The sequence below is a fragment of the Colossoma macropomum genome, unplaced genomic scaffold (genome assembly GCF_904425465.1).
Source record: "Colossoma macropomum unplaced genomic scaffold, Colossoma_macropomum, whole genome shotgun sequence".
Lineage (NCBI taxonomy): Eukaryota > Metazoa > Chordata > Actinopteri > Characiformes > Serrasalmidae > Colossoma > Colossoma macropomum.
The window spans coordinates 29,497,514-29,514,461 of NW_023494784.1; the positions used below are offsets into that span (position 1 = coordinate 29,497,514).

Below are 16,948 nucleotides of genomic sequence, written 5' to 3' on the forward strand. Positions count from 1 at the left end.
GAGAGTATGGACTGTCCTACTTGTCCTTGAGGACATGCATTGGCCTGTGGACTGCTTTCCTCTGTCTTTTGCTAGTGGCTACAGATGCCAGCTCACTCGTTTGCTACATCACTCGCTTTACAGAGGAGGCCTTCGCTTCCCTCATCTGCATCATTTTTATCTACGAGGCTTTGGAGAAGCTTATCCACCTCGGCGAAACGTACCCCATCAATATGAACAACAACCTGGACAAACTCACCACCTACTCGTAAGGACACGCATACACACTGATCATCCTGTTTGAGATGTGCTCCATCCACTTGACTATTGCATCTTTAATGCTTGTGTGTCTCTACATCTACAGGTGTGCGTGTATTGAGCCAGTCAACCCTAGCAATGCCACACTACAGTATTGGGAGCAAAACAACATAACAGCATCAGAGATCTATTGGGAAGCTCTGGAGGTGCAGGTTAGTATGCATAGAACCACCCAAACCAAGTACATAAACCCGATGCATTAAATGAATGATCTTCAGTATAGCCACATCAGGATGATCCCACTGGAGAATAGCATTCACTTCAAAAAGTTTCAAGCTTCAAGTAAACTTTTAAAAGTCAAGTTATTATTACTTTCATTTTGCTGGTACATTCTATAACATTATCTTATACTGTCATGTATATACCTATGTATGTTAAATATAGTATTGTATATAATATACTATTAAATTGTAACCATATATTTGCATATTTATTACATAATTATATAGAAGTTGTGCGTCAGTGAGCTACAAGTGAAATAATTCATGTAAAATAACATTATACTTTTGTTATGGCCTGCAATAACTCTGACAAGTAAGGGTTAAAAAGCTGTACTTCTACTCTCAGACGCTGTACCACAAATAGAGATACTTGACGCACATAAATACTCAGATCATTCCTTTCAAGTGGGTAAAGAATGGACCTTCATAGGACCTTCTTCTATTGTGACAAGTTAAAAAAGAGCAGTACGTCTACATGAGAGATAGAGCCAGACAGTGAGTCAAGTTTACGTAAAAAAGGTTATAAAAATCTGTCTCATAACCATGTGAGTGGCATGCTCTCTCGCCCAGATGGAGACAGAGTAGCACCAGAGATTATGGACATGTGGCCTGGATTACACTGGATTAGCCATGCCAAACCACTAAAAGCAAACTATATGTATTCCTCCTGCTTTGGACTGGAAAAGAGTGCTGTTAATAGTAACAACACACAGCTGAATGTCTGAGAGACAGAGAGAGAGAGAGAAAGACAGAGAGAGAGAGAGAGAGAGACGAAGAGTTTAACGAGGTCAGATATGATCATATTGCATCACAGAAAATGGACCGTATGCACCAATTCTTAGGTTTAAATGACCATATTTTGGATAACTCTAGAAAAGCATAATAGAGGCTGCACTCTGTGCACACTACTCACAAGATTCTAATGCGCATACTAATTGTACACTATATGGTCCATATTTTGTGTGACATTGCCACTCTGTCCTCCTCAGTTCTAAGACTGGACACTTTAAAAACAAACAATGTTCTGTTGTTTGTTCTCTGCTGTGTACTAAATAACAATACATTAACTATTTTTTTAGTTTACAGGAAAACATATAATATTCATTGTCCAGTATACATGAAATGTGAGAGATTTTGAAAACACCAACATATTCATTACCACCAACATAAAACACAAAGCAAGCGCTGAACTTCTTGTGTTTACTGTATGTACAGTTGCTTAAAATGTTGCTGAACTCCTGGAATCACCTGGCTCCTCCATTATTAAACAATTTTGTGTTAATGTTCATATTATGATAAACTAAGCGCTTTTTAACACAAAGCATATACACTGATTTACAGTATCTAAAATGAACAGATGGTTCAAACAATCGAGAACATTAATGAAAAAAAAATCACAAAACCTTACATAAGCTATATTACATATTACATAGGCTGTATTAAAACCAAAGACGTTTCATAAGGTTGCCCAGTTTCATAGACAAATCACATTTCTGAAACACCGGAAATGTTCAGTCTTTTTGTTTGGGTCTGTAATTCTTTAAATAATATATATATTTTTTTATTTTTTTGATTTCATGTTCCTAATTCCAGTGTTCAGTGTACATTGAAAACACTAAATACTATATTATTCTCAAATTTATAGAACATCATCTACTGTCGCTATCATATAAACATAAGATTCTACTTTTAACAAAATAAACAAAAATCTTGAATGATTATATTTTGTAATGCAATTATATTTATCAAAGCATAATTTACTAAACAAACTAGTATGTGAAAGTCCAGGTTACTGGACACTGAACTTTATCTTACAATTTGTGTATGTAGAAAAATCTAGTATTTCCTTTTTTTTACTTTTCGCAAGAGGACCTTCTAGAAGAACATATATACTAAAATATTTCACTGAATAGGATCATTCAGAAAGTGTTTCATTTGGTTTTGGAGGCAGTGTCTCACCAGCTGCCATATTTGTTTTTGTTTATGATGAAATAAAAAAAAGAAAACATTCTATTAAATGGTCATCCTGTAGAAAGACTGAGTTCTGTAGAAACACATAAAAGTGAGTCTGGTGACAAACGTGCTTCTGAGTTAGAATACCTGGGAGAAAAATGTTCAGTACACTGGCATTTGGAATGAGTACGCTGTAGGAAAATCATTGTCATTTTTTCAGAAAGCCAGTTAATGTATGAGGAGACATTCTGTACATGACATGGCTTTACTGAAATGAATGTGCTGGTGCACTCGTGGGTGAAATGACAATATTAGCTTTTCTAAATCCACATTACAGTAATCCATCACATTCTGAGAACAAAACCTGTAGCTGCTCAGATTAAAATTGGATATTAGGAATTAACATTTGAAGTTGGTGAGGTTAATATAATAAGCAAAATAAATGATGTAACAATTCATAACCATTAAACCATGCCTGCTATGTGGCATTTAGTAGTACATCTCAATTTCTTTTGCTTCCCTCGGTGTCCGTGTGTCTGTCTATATGTCTTGTGGTCTGTCTCTCAGGACTGTATAGAGAAGAAAGGAGTGTTTGTGGGCTCGGCATGTGGACCTCATGGGCCGTACATCCCTGATGTTCTCTTCTGGTCTGTCGTTCTCTTCTTCTCCACTGTGGCCATGTCTGCTTTCCTTAAAGAATTCAAGACCAGTCGCTACTTCCCCACCAAGGTACTACAATAACCATATGAGAGAGAGAGAGAGAGAGAGAGAGAGAGAGAGAGAGAGAGATGGAGTGTGGGGGGGGTCGCTTTGCTAGGTTGGTTGGTGGAAGCCATTTTCTGCTGTGTGCTGGTGCCCTCTAGTGGAACATCAACAAAGTGAAGGAAACTCCTAATATTTCTCATTCACACATAAACTTATGTTTTATGATAAATTATTATGTTATTTAAGCACACATTTTATGCATATGAAAGCTGTTTTTTCACTCTTATATTCCTTGCCTTCTGTAGGTTCGAGCAATCATCAGTGATTTTGCTGTGTTTATTACCATTCTCACCATGGTTCTGGTGGACTATGCTTTAGGGGTCCCCTCACCTAAATTACAGGTCCCTAACAAGTTCAAGGTGAGCTGCTCTCGGACTCCTGAAGTCATACAGTGCAGAGTTCATCTGACTTTGACAGTATATATGGTTGTGTACAAAGGTTTTAATACCTCAGATCAAAATACTCTTTTTTTGCTGATATCCTGAGTAAAAATAAGTGACAGTATCCTATGCAGAGACCAGTCTTAGATACAGCATTTTTCATGATGGACATGATAGAAATGAACAAGCTATAAAATGTGCTACAACTTTTGCACTGGCCATATTTTATGTTTTTTCTTTCTTAATTAAAATGACTTTCTGATAATTCTTTCTGTACTGACATGAACGTGTCAATGTCAATGAAGCCGACACGAGATGACCGAGGTTGGTTTATTAACCCTGTGGGCCCGAACCCTTGGTGGACGTGCATTGTCACGGTGGTCCCAGCGCTTCTCTGTACCATCCTCATCTTCATGGACCAGCAGATTACTGCTGTCATCATCAACAGGAAAGAACACAAACTCAAGGTACAGATGAAAAGAGCCTGCATGCTTCCTCATTTTCCTCATTTCTTCAAACATTTCATCAGATGACCTCCTGCTTTGTTGGAGTGAAAACCTGCCACACCGGCCCTTTGTGGATAAGATTGGACATTCCTGAAATAAGGCAGTCAAAGAGGCAACTGGCTATTTAGCACAATAAGCCATGCATCATTATTCTACAACATTTTGTACAGGTGTAGCAGCAGGATTCAAATACAGTGTGACTTACCTGGCTCATGTTATATATGCAATATAATTGCAACACAGTTTTGCAAAAAAAATGGACGTTTGCTGATCACGTTCGGAGCAATACATCCCAAGTATCGCATGAAATAATATTGGGTTCAATAAACTAGCAAAGCACTGGTTAGTAGCTTCAACAACTAAGCCGTTAAGTCCCTTATAGTTTTGAATTGGAAAATGATCACTGTATTATCTATATAAAGAGTTAAATTGTAGACATTGTCTTTACTCGTCATCCACACATCTGATTAATTGTAGGCCCACTCATTCTTGTGTCTTATTTTGGTCTGGCTGCAGAAAGGCTGTGGGTACCACCTGGATCTGTTTGTGGTGGGCGTGATGCTGGGGGTATGCTCAGTGATGGGACTGCCGTGGTTTGTGGCAGCTACAGTTCTATCCATCTCACACGTGAACAGCCTGAAGCTGGAGTCAGAAAGCTCAGCTCCGGGAGAGCAACCCAAGTTCCTGGGCATCAGAGAGCAGCGCTTCACTGGCCTCATGATCTTCCTCCTCATGGGCTGCTCCGTCTTCATGACATCTGTCCTCAAGGTCAGACAAAGATGCTTTAAGCATTAGGCTGGGGTCACCAACCTATCCACAAAGGACCACAAAGGGCTGCAGGTTTTTATTACAGTCAGGTAGAAGCACAGCTGATTCCTCTTGTTACATGAGGGGTGCTTCTGCTTGGTTGAACTGAATGCTGGAGCCCCAGCAGCCCTTTTGTGGATAGATGGGTGATCCCTGCATTAGGCAGTCCACTCTATGATTAATTTTTGTGCACAGATTTGCTTTATTTTTGGGATATTGTGAAGAGTTTGAATAAATAATTACCATTATCAGGGATAGACTCCAGAAGAATGTCCCTCAGCATTCAAATGTGTTTGAGATACTTAAAGATGTGTGATTTTAGTACCATTTTTGTAGAAATAGGAAGATGCAAACATACCCTAAAAATAAAAAAGATAAATAATGATGCCAGAAGAAGAAAGCTGCACTAAATTTCATTAAGCAGGAGTTGGAATATGGCAGCTTGTTGGTGGTTATAATTGCCACAGAAAGAAGTTCCTGGCTCATGAGTAGAAGAACTTCACACAACTACTAGCTCTTTTTGTGTTTGCTCTCTAGTTTATCCCCATGCCTGTGCTGTATGGAGTGTTCCTCTACATGGGAGCATCTTCACTACGTGGAATACAGGTGCAAACACAATAAGTAACAAAAGCACTCAAATACATTTAGTTCTTCAATTTGAATAATTCCTAAATGACAGTTTCTGAAGCCTCTGTGTTTCTTTTTATCCAGTTCTTTGACAGGTTGAGGCTGTTTGGGATGCCTGCTAAACACCAGCCGGACTTTATCTACCTGCGGCATGTACCTCTGCGGAAGGTCCACCTGTTCACTGTCATACAGCTCAGCTGCCTGGTGCTCCTGTGGATCATCAAAACCTCCCGTGCAGCCATCGTCTTTCCAATGATGGTGCCTACCTTTCTGTTCAACTGAATTCAAATACCTAAAGTTTGTACAGTATAGTGTTCTGTGCATTTACAGAAGTGAAAGGCCAGAAAAAGATATTTAAGGCTGTTTATCTGGGCAGTAAGCATTTTGTTTCATTGTAAAAATGCTAACATTAGAATAAATACAATTAAACACGTTAACAGTACTTAGCGAATTTATATGTTCGGTACTGTACAACTAGTATTGTGAGTAGTTGGTCATGATTTCTTTTTTCCAGTTACCAGTGGACAGTTTGTTTTAATATAAATTAGTTCACTTACACAATTTAAGCAAAAGTTTGAGTACTTCAGTATGACGTATTGTCATTGTGGTAATATATTTTACAACAGCTGTCAACAGTTATTGTGGAAAATGTAGTTAAAGTCACAGTTGCTGGTATTGTTTGTGCTGTGAGCAGGTTCTTGCTTTGGTGTTCATCCGGAAGCTGATGGATTTTATCTTCACTAAGCGTGAGCTGAGCTGGCTGGATGACCTAATGCCAGAAAGTAAGAAGAAGAAACTGGAAGATGCTGAAAAAGAGGTGAGCTCATATCGTGCCAGCATCAGATTGCAGTTACCATGCATGGGCAGTATTGGCATCTATATTAGTGTTGTTGCTTCACATATTGAATATGCATTTTAAAAAGGACCTTTTTATTGTGTTGTGATGTGAGTTGTTGGTTTGAAGTCAACATTAAACTATTACAGCCTCTTAGTAAATGAATGTGTGAAGCTTATTTAACAGGAATCTGAGGGATAAAAGATCAAAAGGTGGATGAAGTTCTCTCTGGCAAGACAGCAATAAAAGTCTTCCCCTCTCCCTCTCTCCATCTCTCACTCGCTGTTTCTCTCGCTCTCTCTCTCCTTTCTGCCAGGAGGAGCAAAGTATTCTGGCAGAGGAAGAAGGAGTAGTACAAGTGCCATTGGAGGCACATTACAAGTGCGTGCCAATTTTACTGACAAATTAGACAAACATAGCTGCACATTATGTTTCTACTACAGAGACATTTTATTTTGGTACTGTTTGTGCAATGACTGATTTAGACTTTTCTTTTTTTAAGGGATGATCCTTCCTCTGTGAATATTACTGATGAGATGTCCAAAGCCTCATTTGGAAACACTTGGAGGACTGTCAATTCTGACACCTCAAAAACTGATCCGACTACAAAAAGGTTTGGATTTTTCTCCTTTTATATGCCTAAAATCAGCATTTATGCTGTAAAGTTTATCTTGCCATTGTGTTGCTGTTTGTATAGATCTACAGTGGAATCCATAAGTGTAGGATTACATTACATTTAAACCTAAAATTAAACAACTTTAATTTCAAATGTTAAAAAAAGAAGCTATGAAGGTATTGTTTGCAGTCTTATCCCTTCCATTGAAACACATGTTCCGACTGTGAGACGGATTATATCTACTGATCAGAGGCTTTTGCACAAACCTGTGGAGTCCTTGCAAGCTTGAGTGCATGCTCTGATTGAACACAAAAGGGGGCGCCTACCAAATGCTAAGAAATTCTGAAATTCATTAAAATTTTAAAGATTCAGCTTTTCATTCAGTTTGTTATGTTGATAATATACTTTTGACAAGACAAATTTTGTATTAACTTAGAAAAGAATGCAAAATAGGATCATTTTCACTAGCGGGCTCAGACTTTTGGACCCTATTGTACATTACGGATGAAATGTGTAACTGCAGATAAACTACCAACACATTACGTTTAAAAACTACTAAAATAAATCTAATAAAATAAAGAAAAAAGGGCTACATTTAAATAACGGAATTTTAGGTATAACAAAATGATCCTTCTCAGACATTTGCTCAGTCATTCTGTGCCAATAAGATGTTCAAGACTGTATTTCTGTATTTATCTCATCATAAACTTCTTTTCTTAATCTCCTAGTTGCTGAGCAGTAAAGGTAAGCTGACTCTGCTCCACATACCTGAATGTTTCTGTCTGCTCAATCAGTGTCCCCCTTCACTCTTTATCTTGAAAATCTGTCTGTCTTTGCCTGGCGTGAAATTCACTGCTCTGACCAAATCACTGATGTCTTGTTGCTGGCATTTGCATCTGCTCAGAACGTATCATCACCAACTGTTGTGTAATTATGCAAATGATTATGAACTTCTTAATTCGATTCCCATTCGACCAGTGAAACCTTGAAAAAAAATCTGTCACCTGCTATGTCAGGCCAAGACAGACAGCATGCAGTTTTGCACCATATAGCACATCATTCAGAATAGAAATCAGCTTGTGGAATATTACTGCATGAATACCTACCTATTAAGAGAGTATAAAGAGGTTGTACACTATTATGTGCACAGCTGTCAACTGTTACTTTAATACTAAGACACACATGTTAGACTTACGATCCAAGCCTCCTCGCTGGGGTAATTTTAGCATTTAACATCTTGGTGCCTAAAAGAACCTGCAATTTATTTATATATTTTTCCTGAGGTTTGTGCCATAAAAATATCCACTTTGAAGAACTTTGAATAATTCTTTAAATGAATACTTCAGCATACTTCTATGGATTATAGTCAGTCACAACAGACAATAATTTAGACATATTTCCCTGTAATCACTCAGAAAAAAGGTTCTCAATTGGCTCTGGTGTGGTACCCTAAAGGTTGCGTCTTCAGTACCTGTAGTTAGAGAATATAACTGTACCATAGTCCACTGCAGTTATGTTTTTTGTTACTTTAAATTGTCTCCATACACCCTGCCTTGACTCATGACTTTTTCTTTTCCATTTTAAAACAGGTAAAAAAAGGCAAAATTTTCTCCTGGCAAAGTGAATGTAGTGTTTCTGATTGTGTACTTAACAAATGAATGGTGAAAGCATGCAGAGTCTGAATACATTTATAATAGGAGCCAATGTTGGAGTTCTTTCATAATGTACAAGGCAAGGAGTTGAAATTAATACTTTTAGCTCCTTTATTTTTAAGAATGTACAAGGAATTTGGAGGTACTGAAGGTAAAGCTAGAGGAAATCCAGCAGTAGCAATGAAAGACACATTCAGAGAGGCCATTTCTCTCTCTTTTGGAAACGTCTCAGCTAGCAGGATATCTCTGCTGCGATTATCTGAAACCAATCTGTCCTATTTGTGTTCCCCATTATGCCTCTTTTCTGTCCAACCCACCACTGGAGATTATTCAGGTACTTGGTATTAGAACATGATGTTCTAAAACAAAAAAAAGCCTGTTAGTTTGTCCATGGCTGAAGGAAGGACACGTCTCCACAAGGGCCGGACAGGTAACGGGTTGTGGCAGTGTTTTCTGTATGTGCGGTGTTGGGTGAGGGTTTGGGGGAAGTAAACTACTTTCTGTGCCTGTTTCCACACAGCCTGTCCAGCAGCAGTGGGACAAAGGAGCATCGGATGAAAGATTGACAGAAACAAGCCTCTGACCTGTATCTCCTTCACTGTGCTCTCTAACATACGCAAACACTATATCATGTGCCACATGTTTCTACTCCTTTTCGTCTTGTCCCGTGTGTCTCCGTGTTTGTTTCGTTTTCAGCAGCGCTACAGTAGAATCTTTATAGTTCATGATTACACTACATGTGTTTGAAAAAGTCCCTCTGCTGCGAGGCTTTATATTTTCAATTTCTGTTTAATAATGTAAAGTAAATACCAGCAAACGAAGGCCAGAGACGATGATTGTGCTTGTTTAAAAGGGGCGCAGGGTGTGTTGGAAAATTTAGAAACTATTTTAAAGACTACTCTTGATTTTAAATGAACTCATAAGTATTTTATATGTTTTGTATTTTTGAAAAGCTACAGTATTCATGTTATTCTACAAAGTTAAACGTATATATAAAAGCTGAAATGATTATTAAGAAAATTATAGTCTTTATTGTATTTAAGATCCACGTGATCAATAGTAGATTCAATCAACGAACAACTATATTACAGTTGGGACTGTATGCATGCATTCTTTAATATTATAAATTCTAGATGTATCAGCTACGTTGTTACATTTTTTTTGGTTCTTTCTTTTGGAAGTGAAATAAATGTCAATCTTACAAATCTCATTTTGATAATACCTCAGCTTTTAGACAATAGAGGCTAAAATCATTACATTGCAATTTAAAATGCAAGCTTTCATCATTTTACACATAGATTTACAGTTGTTTCAGCTGAGAATGCTGCTTGATTTAAAGCCTATGTATGATTTCTGTTGGTCTATGTAGAGTCTTTTGTAGGCTATTTGTTGATACTCTCACTATGCCAAAGTCCAGATCCCTATCCCTGCTAGCTGGGACAGTGTGCATCTCTGCATAAACATTAATATTTTGACTTTTCTCATCAACAGTATTTTACAATCACACGCTGAAGCTTTAGCTTTTTATCATGTCAATCAGAAATGATTATTTGTTGTGATTCTGAAGGGCATTTGTCTACAGGTTGTGTTCTACAGCTCAAGGTATTGTTCATACTTGAAAGTGTCTATCAAGGGCATAAAATAACGGCCTTTGAGAATAAATGCAATAGTATTCTAGAAGGGCAAAATAGATCATATAGAAAACTATTTTTTGGAAGGTTTATTATGTAGACTTTCTTTGTATATAGTTGCACCTTTGAGTTCTTACACCTACAGACTTTATGATTTTTCCTAAAAGAAAAGAAATTAAAACTATAGTCCTTTATAAGGTCTCATGTTGATATGATTTGTCTTGTTTTGATCTGAGGAGTCATGGAATAAAAGGCTACAGTGGTAGTATTTGAAGAAGCCTTTTAGCCTGTATAACACTTATTTTTCCTGCCAACGTTTCTTCGTTCACTAAAATGTATTAGTTATGGCTTTAATGGAACTTTCAAATTTTATGTCCATGCTCTTTTAATGTACTGTTTATGTTAATGAATGTGTGTCTAATAAATATCTCTATAACCTGTGAGCTCTTAGTGTTCATTTGTATACAGTCACAGTTATTTTGTTCTCTGTGCCACGGCAGCTGTGACATGCTGTGTCCAAAACCACATACTACAATACCATACATACCACTAATGATGCTATACTGTTTTACCATTCTATTTACTATGGTATCAGTTTTGGACGCAGCTGTGTGCCATTGGGTTTATGTATTAAACTTAAGCATACTGTATTATATATGCATATAATGTAACTTGAGTAAAACCTTATTGTGAAAATGACCTTATAATTTTTCATGTAGGTGAAATAAACTGTACTATAAATTATAGATACATTTGAGGATAAGATTAAAACCATGACTGGTTTGTAAAATTTTCCTTTATTTTTGTGCATTTTTGTACAACTAATGTTTAGGTACATATAAAATGAGTTGGGAGAGCAGGTTTGGTTGGCAAAGTGTTAAATTCTGGGTAAATAGAAGAACTACTGTAACAAAAATGACTGCCCTCTTTACCAACTTTCATCAATTTTGTTAAGCACTCTGAACATGACAGTCTTTTAAGGTGGGGATAACTTTTTTAGTTTTCTGTGTTAAAAAAGTTTCCCTGAGTAAATACATTATAGAAAGAGGCACTAAAAATGCATACGTTTTAGTTAATAGGAACTGCAGTCAGCTACAAACCCCATTTCCAAAAAAGCTGGGATTTTGTAAGATGCAATAAAAACAAGAACTGATGTGTTAATTCTCTTGAACATTTAAGTACAAAGAAAAAGATTGTTTTCGCTGATCAACTGATGGCAGCATATGTCTCTCTAAAATACCAATGAGAGCCGCATCAATACCTTCACACATACGTAAATCACCCATACTGTGGGCGCTGATGCACCTCCATACTACTACACTACCACTATGTTAGTTTTTGCATCTTTTACTGATAAAATTCAGGATGGTCATTTTCACATTTTGTCATTAGGGACATACATATTCCTCAAAATCAAGCTGAAACATGAACTCATCTGACCACAACACACATTTCCACTGTCTTTCGGATCATCTGAGATGAACTCGGACCCAGTGAACCTGGCGTCGTTTCTGCATAGAATTCATGTTTGGCAGCTTGGCAAAATAAAATTTCAAGCTGCATTTCTTGATACAATGGCAGACTGTGTGAAGTGACCACAGTTTTCCAAAGTACCTCCAAGCCCATGTGTCTGTATTTATCACAGTAGCATGACGGTTTCTCATGCAGTGCCATCTGAGCGTTCAGAGGCCACGCACAGTAAACAATGGTTTCTGGCTTTGCCCTACATGTTTTTTTTTAAATTAAGGGAGATTTTTCCAGATTCCCTTAATTCTTTCACGATATTATGTACAGTAGATGATGAAACACCTAAATTCTTTGCAATCTTGAGTTGAGAAATATTCTTTTAGAACAGTTTGTTCAATTCTCTCACAAAGTTTGTCACAAAGTGGTGAGCCACCCATGCAATTGCAATGACTGAGCCTTTGTTGGATGCTCCTTTTATACCCAATCATGATACCCTCAACTGTCAGTTCACATGCTGAACATTAAAATTCATTTCTTTGTATCTTTGTCAGTTAAATAAAGGTTTAAGAGAATTAACAAATCACACATTTGTCCCAAACTTTTCAACTTGTTTACCAACTTTTTAGGAAATGTCCCAACTTTTCCAGGAATGGGGTTTGTATATTTTGATATATTATCTGTCAGCCAAAAATAAGTAATGCTAGCTAGCTAACATGGTGTAAATATAGAGCTGTTTGGTTGGGTGGGGTTGGTCGTCACATTGATTTTGCAGTTGGTTAGCACGTGATCGGCCTGCCCTGGTGCAGGGCTGTTGTCACAAGATCTTTTTATATAATACACTGCACACATACTAATCATATACTAAATAACACAACTAGAATGTAGTGTTTATCATAAATTTACAAGTATAAATATGATTATAAATATAAATATGATTTTTTAAATTAAGAAATATGAAATAGAGAACCTTTACTTTGAGTTAAGTTGAGTATTATTTTACAATGAATATCTCTACTTTTACTCAAGTATGGGAATTGTCTACCACTACATTTGATACAAGCAAAAGGTAAAACAAACATTCTCAACATTTAATTGATTCAAAAACACTATTTGCCATTTAAGTTTTAGGTTTGTGATTTGGTTACACACTCAGATTATTTTTATTCGTTGCTTCATTGTGTTAAATAATAGCCTTTTAACATTGTGCCAACATTCTCCTTAACATGTGCCAACAAACCCCATGTTAGTGCTGGTTGTCATAAGTGCACAACTGGAACGTACTCATTGAATGATGTTTTTAGCTAAGATGTTCAGCTTTCATTTTCTGCTAGCTGGGTTATCTTAATGTGTAATATGTTTGGGAAACATGTATCCCTGCATTGACATCAATTTGTTGTTAGTGGAAAAAGAAGGAAAATGATTTATTGTTATTATTATTACTACTGCTTTTCACCAGATATATGTAACAGTCGTTAGGATATCGCTGTTGTCGGAAGAAAACCTCGAATCTCCAAAATGGTAACTTTACAGGAGAAGGAAAAAACCTACTTTACTTTTGATGTAAGTCAATGAAACCAGATTTTTTTCCAAGTCATTTAAGGCTGTTTCTTTTGGTCCATTCGTCATGAAATTTTCACACAATCTAAAGGGCACCAGGCTTTTTCGAATTTTGTTAAAAACTGAAAAACAACCAAAATGGAGATATGAGGTTCTTCCGACCGGAGCATTATGTATTTCTGAATATTATCACTGGAGATTTGGAAATTGTAAGTAGAGGGGGTGGCGGGCATGGGGATGGGGGGAGTCAAGTGAATGGGCTGCCTCGTTTTCCTTTTTTTTCTCTCAACAGATGGTCTGAAGTGTCAGCTGACAGCTCTGAGAGATACATGGTCCCTGAGGTCCCCATTCTCTCTCTCTCTCTCTCTCTCTCTCTCTCTCTCTCTCTCTCTCTCTCTGATCACTCAGCCTTCACATCTCTCACTCACTGACATCTTTTCTCAGAGCTTCATAGCTCTGTGCTCTTGGCGTCATGTTAGACATGGTGTAATGGACTGACATGACATGACATGAGGTAGAGCTGTCACGGTGAGAAATATTCACTTTGGTCACTAAACCCACTGGACAGACAACTGTAGTTCACTGTAGATAATTGCTTTAGATGTGGTTGACCTGTGCTATTGACTATCAAGCAGAAGTGCATTAATGGCAGTTCACAGTGCTCTGACAATGTTGAATAAGTGTGAGTCTACTATTTATCTAACAAGTTATTTTCTGAATGGTGAGTCCCCACTGAAACTAATGAATGGAGTATTTGTCCCTCCCTTACTGCAATTGTAAGGTTTAAAGCACTCTGTGCAATGCTATTGTCCCTCGCAGTTTTAGATGAACAATGCAGTTTGCAAAATGCAAAGTCTTAAATTATGTTGGGAACAGGAATGGAGTGAATAGGAAAGTGATCTGACTACTAAAAAAGTTTCAGTGCTGCTTTATTAAGGTTAATTGCTGGTTAATTAACAGCTTCTGATACATTTGATTAGACTTTGTACTAGTTATGCATTTCTATTTCAGCTGCCACATCATTTCCTTGTAAATGACTGATTAGAGTGTTAGTGTTATGTTTATGAAATCAAAGGTTAAAGCATCTAGGGTTCAAAATATACTGAATCATTCTATATGAATCATATTCTATTAATCACTTTGGGATTCAAAGTTAGACAACACACTAAACCCAGTCCAGCGTACAGTCACAGTGCTTAGTTTCAGCAAAGGTTTATTTGCTCATTTTAGGGAAAAGATGACACAGCTTTTTTTTTATAAAACATGATATAAAGGAATAAGATGGTTGAGCAGGACTAGCAGAATGTCTCTCTCTCACTCTCGCTCTCTGTGTCTTTCAGTTTTCAGGATGAAAGGAATGAATTGCTTCTCTCTTTTGCTGAATGGAGCGTCTTACTCTCTTCTTCCTCTCCCTGTTTTCAACCAGGACACAAACTCTTTAGCTGCCTGGTCCTGCAGGTAGGAGCTCACATCACTGGTGTAAGTGCCGTCTGCATGCCGTCTTGTTTGGGTACTAATAAAAGTAAAGATATTAAGAGAGTTAAAGTATAATGATAAAAAAGATGTATCCAGTCTACCGATTGTTCAGAGCAAGCACCAAAATCAATATGAAACAGGCAAATGTAATGTCGGAGCTCAGATCCTTACCATCCAGAACTGATATTATTACAAAATTTACCAAGAAATGTTCATCTGAAGTTCCAAGACATTACATCAAATTATACAGTATTGAACCTTTTTGATGCACTTTTTCTTATTGGCTAATTTGTACTAAGGAAAACTGAAAAAAACAGTGGAAATGGCTTTATTTTGAAATAAGAATGAGGCTCACATACACAAACACAGTTAAACTGATGTTGGGTTGGGTTGAAAAGTTTTGCGTTCTTCACAATGAAAAGACGTTGAGTAGTATTCAATTGTTAAACATTAATTTGCATTTTTTTTAAAAGCATGAAAAACAACAATATAAGACATACCCACTCCTCTTTGAGTTCATCAGCCACTGTACGAAGTCCTGGGCTCTTCTTGTCTCCAGATATTTGCTGTAATCGTTTGAGAACGTTCCTTCTGAGTGCCTCTTCATATTTGCTGGATCGTTGAATAGCGTGTCCTCTAAAATCACACTGAAAGAAAAAACAACATTGTTATAGTGTTTAATTGTGACTATCCAGCTAAGCAATGAATAATGAACTGTTAAAGAAGCAAACATTCAAATATATACAAAGACTTCAAAGAAAAGGCTGTAAAGCAACAATAAAATCATTGGCCAAAGTGTTCTATCTGAGTGATAAAACTGAGAGAAAGTCCTCATTTGAGGGTCAGTAGCTTCTTAAAAGTTAGATAGGGAACTTGCTAATAAATGAGAAACTTTTTGCTCTCTCACCTGGAGTTCTCCTCCGTGTCTTGAGTGGGAATCTGCCAGCTGCTCTGCACAACGATGAGGAGTAGGAGTCCAGTCAAAGAAAAAATGCCCTTCATTCTGTCATCCGAAAAAAAGAAAAAGCAATTTCCATTCAACACATACAATCAGCAGCTGTTAACAATGTCAATACTTCAGTAAAACCTTCATTCAAAAACAAAACAAAACAAAACACAGTATGTTTGATGAATGTTGGAGTTCTCACCTGTAGACTGAGTGGTCGTTTAGAGGAAGAAAGCAGAGGAAGTGAGAGCGTGCTGGTGTCTACTGGTTTCTTATCTGGCTCCCAGGAGTGCGTTCCTGGTCCCTGCCTGCTACTGTCAGCCTTATATACAGAAACCCACCCATAGACAGACAGCCCAGGTGACACGCACACACACACACACACACACACACACACACACACACACACACACACACACACACACACACAATCTTACTCGTTACTCTCAATCCATTAGTCAAGACTCTGTTTCAATGCACTGGATATATTTGCAGAGTGAATTTGTTTAAAAGAGAGATTCTGCAATGTCCGGACAGCTAAAAAGCTGTCACTTAAAAGTAGAGCCCAAACATGATGCCATCCTGTCAAATACAGTGATTCATTTCAGTTTCCAGGAAAGTGAGTATTTTCCACTGAGGTCAGTGAAGCTAAATGACTGGAAGAATGAAATATATCTCTGAGCTATTGTGGGTTTGAGTTCAGTGTTATAGAACATTTATTAGAATTTTTATGGGTGGATTTTCTGAATAAATAACAAGTCCTCAGTAGAGAATCACCACTGACAGTGCAGATTAGCTTTGGATTTGAACTGAGTCTGAAAAACTCCATGAAACGAATTTGAATGTTCTTTTTAATGACGCACTCTCTTTTTTTTCCAAAATACCACCTCTTCTAACAGGTAAATTTCCTGGTTTAAGATGCACCTATTGCTTGCACAAAAATTCAGTTGTGTAAACAGCTTGTATCTCCATAGGAAATCACTGCCAATAGAATGGGACACTTTGGAGCAGCCACACATGAGCCAAAAGCCTCCATGCCCAATGCCAAGCATTGGTTAAGCGTTTGTTACCCAGAACTAAACTACATCAGTACCTGATCTCACTAATGCTCTTGTGGCTGAGTGCAATCAAATCCTCACAGTAATGTTCCCACATCTAGTGTAAAACCGTCTAAGGAGAGGGGCAGTTAGTGCAGCAAAGGGGGAGCAAAGT

At 37.4% G+C, this 16,948-nt stretch overlaps 2 protein-coding genes across 4 annotated transcripts in view; one reads left to right on the forward strand and one right to left on the reverse strand.

Moving 5' to 3' along the window:
- The window catches only part of slc4a10b (solute carrier family 4 member 10b), a 67,502-nt gene extending 56,769 nt beyond the window's left edge, over positions 1-10,733 (forward strand). For all 3 annotated transcript variants that reach the window (XM_036567755.1, XM_036567770.1, XM_036567763.1), the window contains 13 exons: positions 2-247; positions 344-449; positions 3,039-3,200; positions 3,482-3,595; positions 3,922-4,083; positions 4,639-4,890; positions 5,467-5,535; positions 5,641-5,814; positions 6,251-6,373; positions 6,708-6,772; positions 6,894-7,004; positions 7,736-7,751; positions 9,180-10,733. In XM_036567755.1, coding sequence (XP_036423648.1) covers positions 2-247; positions 344-449; positions 3,039-3,200; positions 3,482-3,595; positions 3,922-4,083; positions 4,639-4,890; positions 5,467-5,535; positions 5,641-5,814; positions 6,251-6,373; positions 6,708-6,772; positions 6,894-7,004; positions 7,736-7,742 — 1,591 coding nt within the window. In that variant the 3' untranslated portion in view covers positions 7,743-7,751; positions 9,180-10,733. The remainder of the gene's footprint in view (position 1; positions 248-343; positions 450-3,038; positions 3,201-3,481; positions 3,596-3,921; positions 4,084-4,638; positions 4,891-5,466; positions 5,536-5,640; positions 5,815-6,250; positions 6,374-6,707; positions 6,773-6,893; positions 7,005-7,735; positions 7,752-9,179) is intronic.
- A 3,639-nt stretch (positions 10,734-14,372) lies between these two features.
- Positions 14,373-16,049, reverse strand: gcgb (glucagon b). The gene is made up of 4 exons (XM_036573874.1): positions 15,939-16,049; positions 15,698-15,793; positions 15,291-15,437; positions 14,373-14,827 (listed from the first exon to the last, which is right to left on the reverse strand). Exons 2-4 carry the CDS (start codon positions 15,790-15,792, stop codon positions 14,707-14,709), a joined length of 363 nt encoding a protein of 120 aa, XP_036429767.1. The 5' UTR covers position 15,793; positions 15,939-16,049; the 3' UTR covers positions 14,373-14,706.
- Positions 16,050-16,948: the final 899 nt, after the last annotated feature.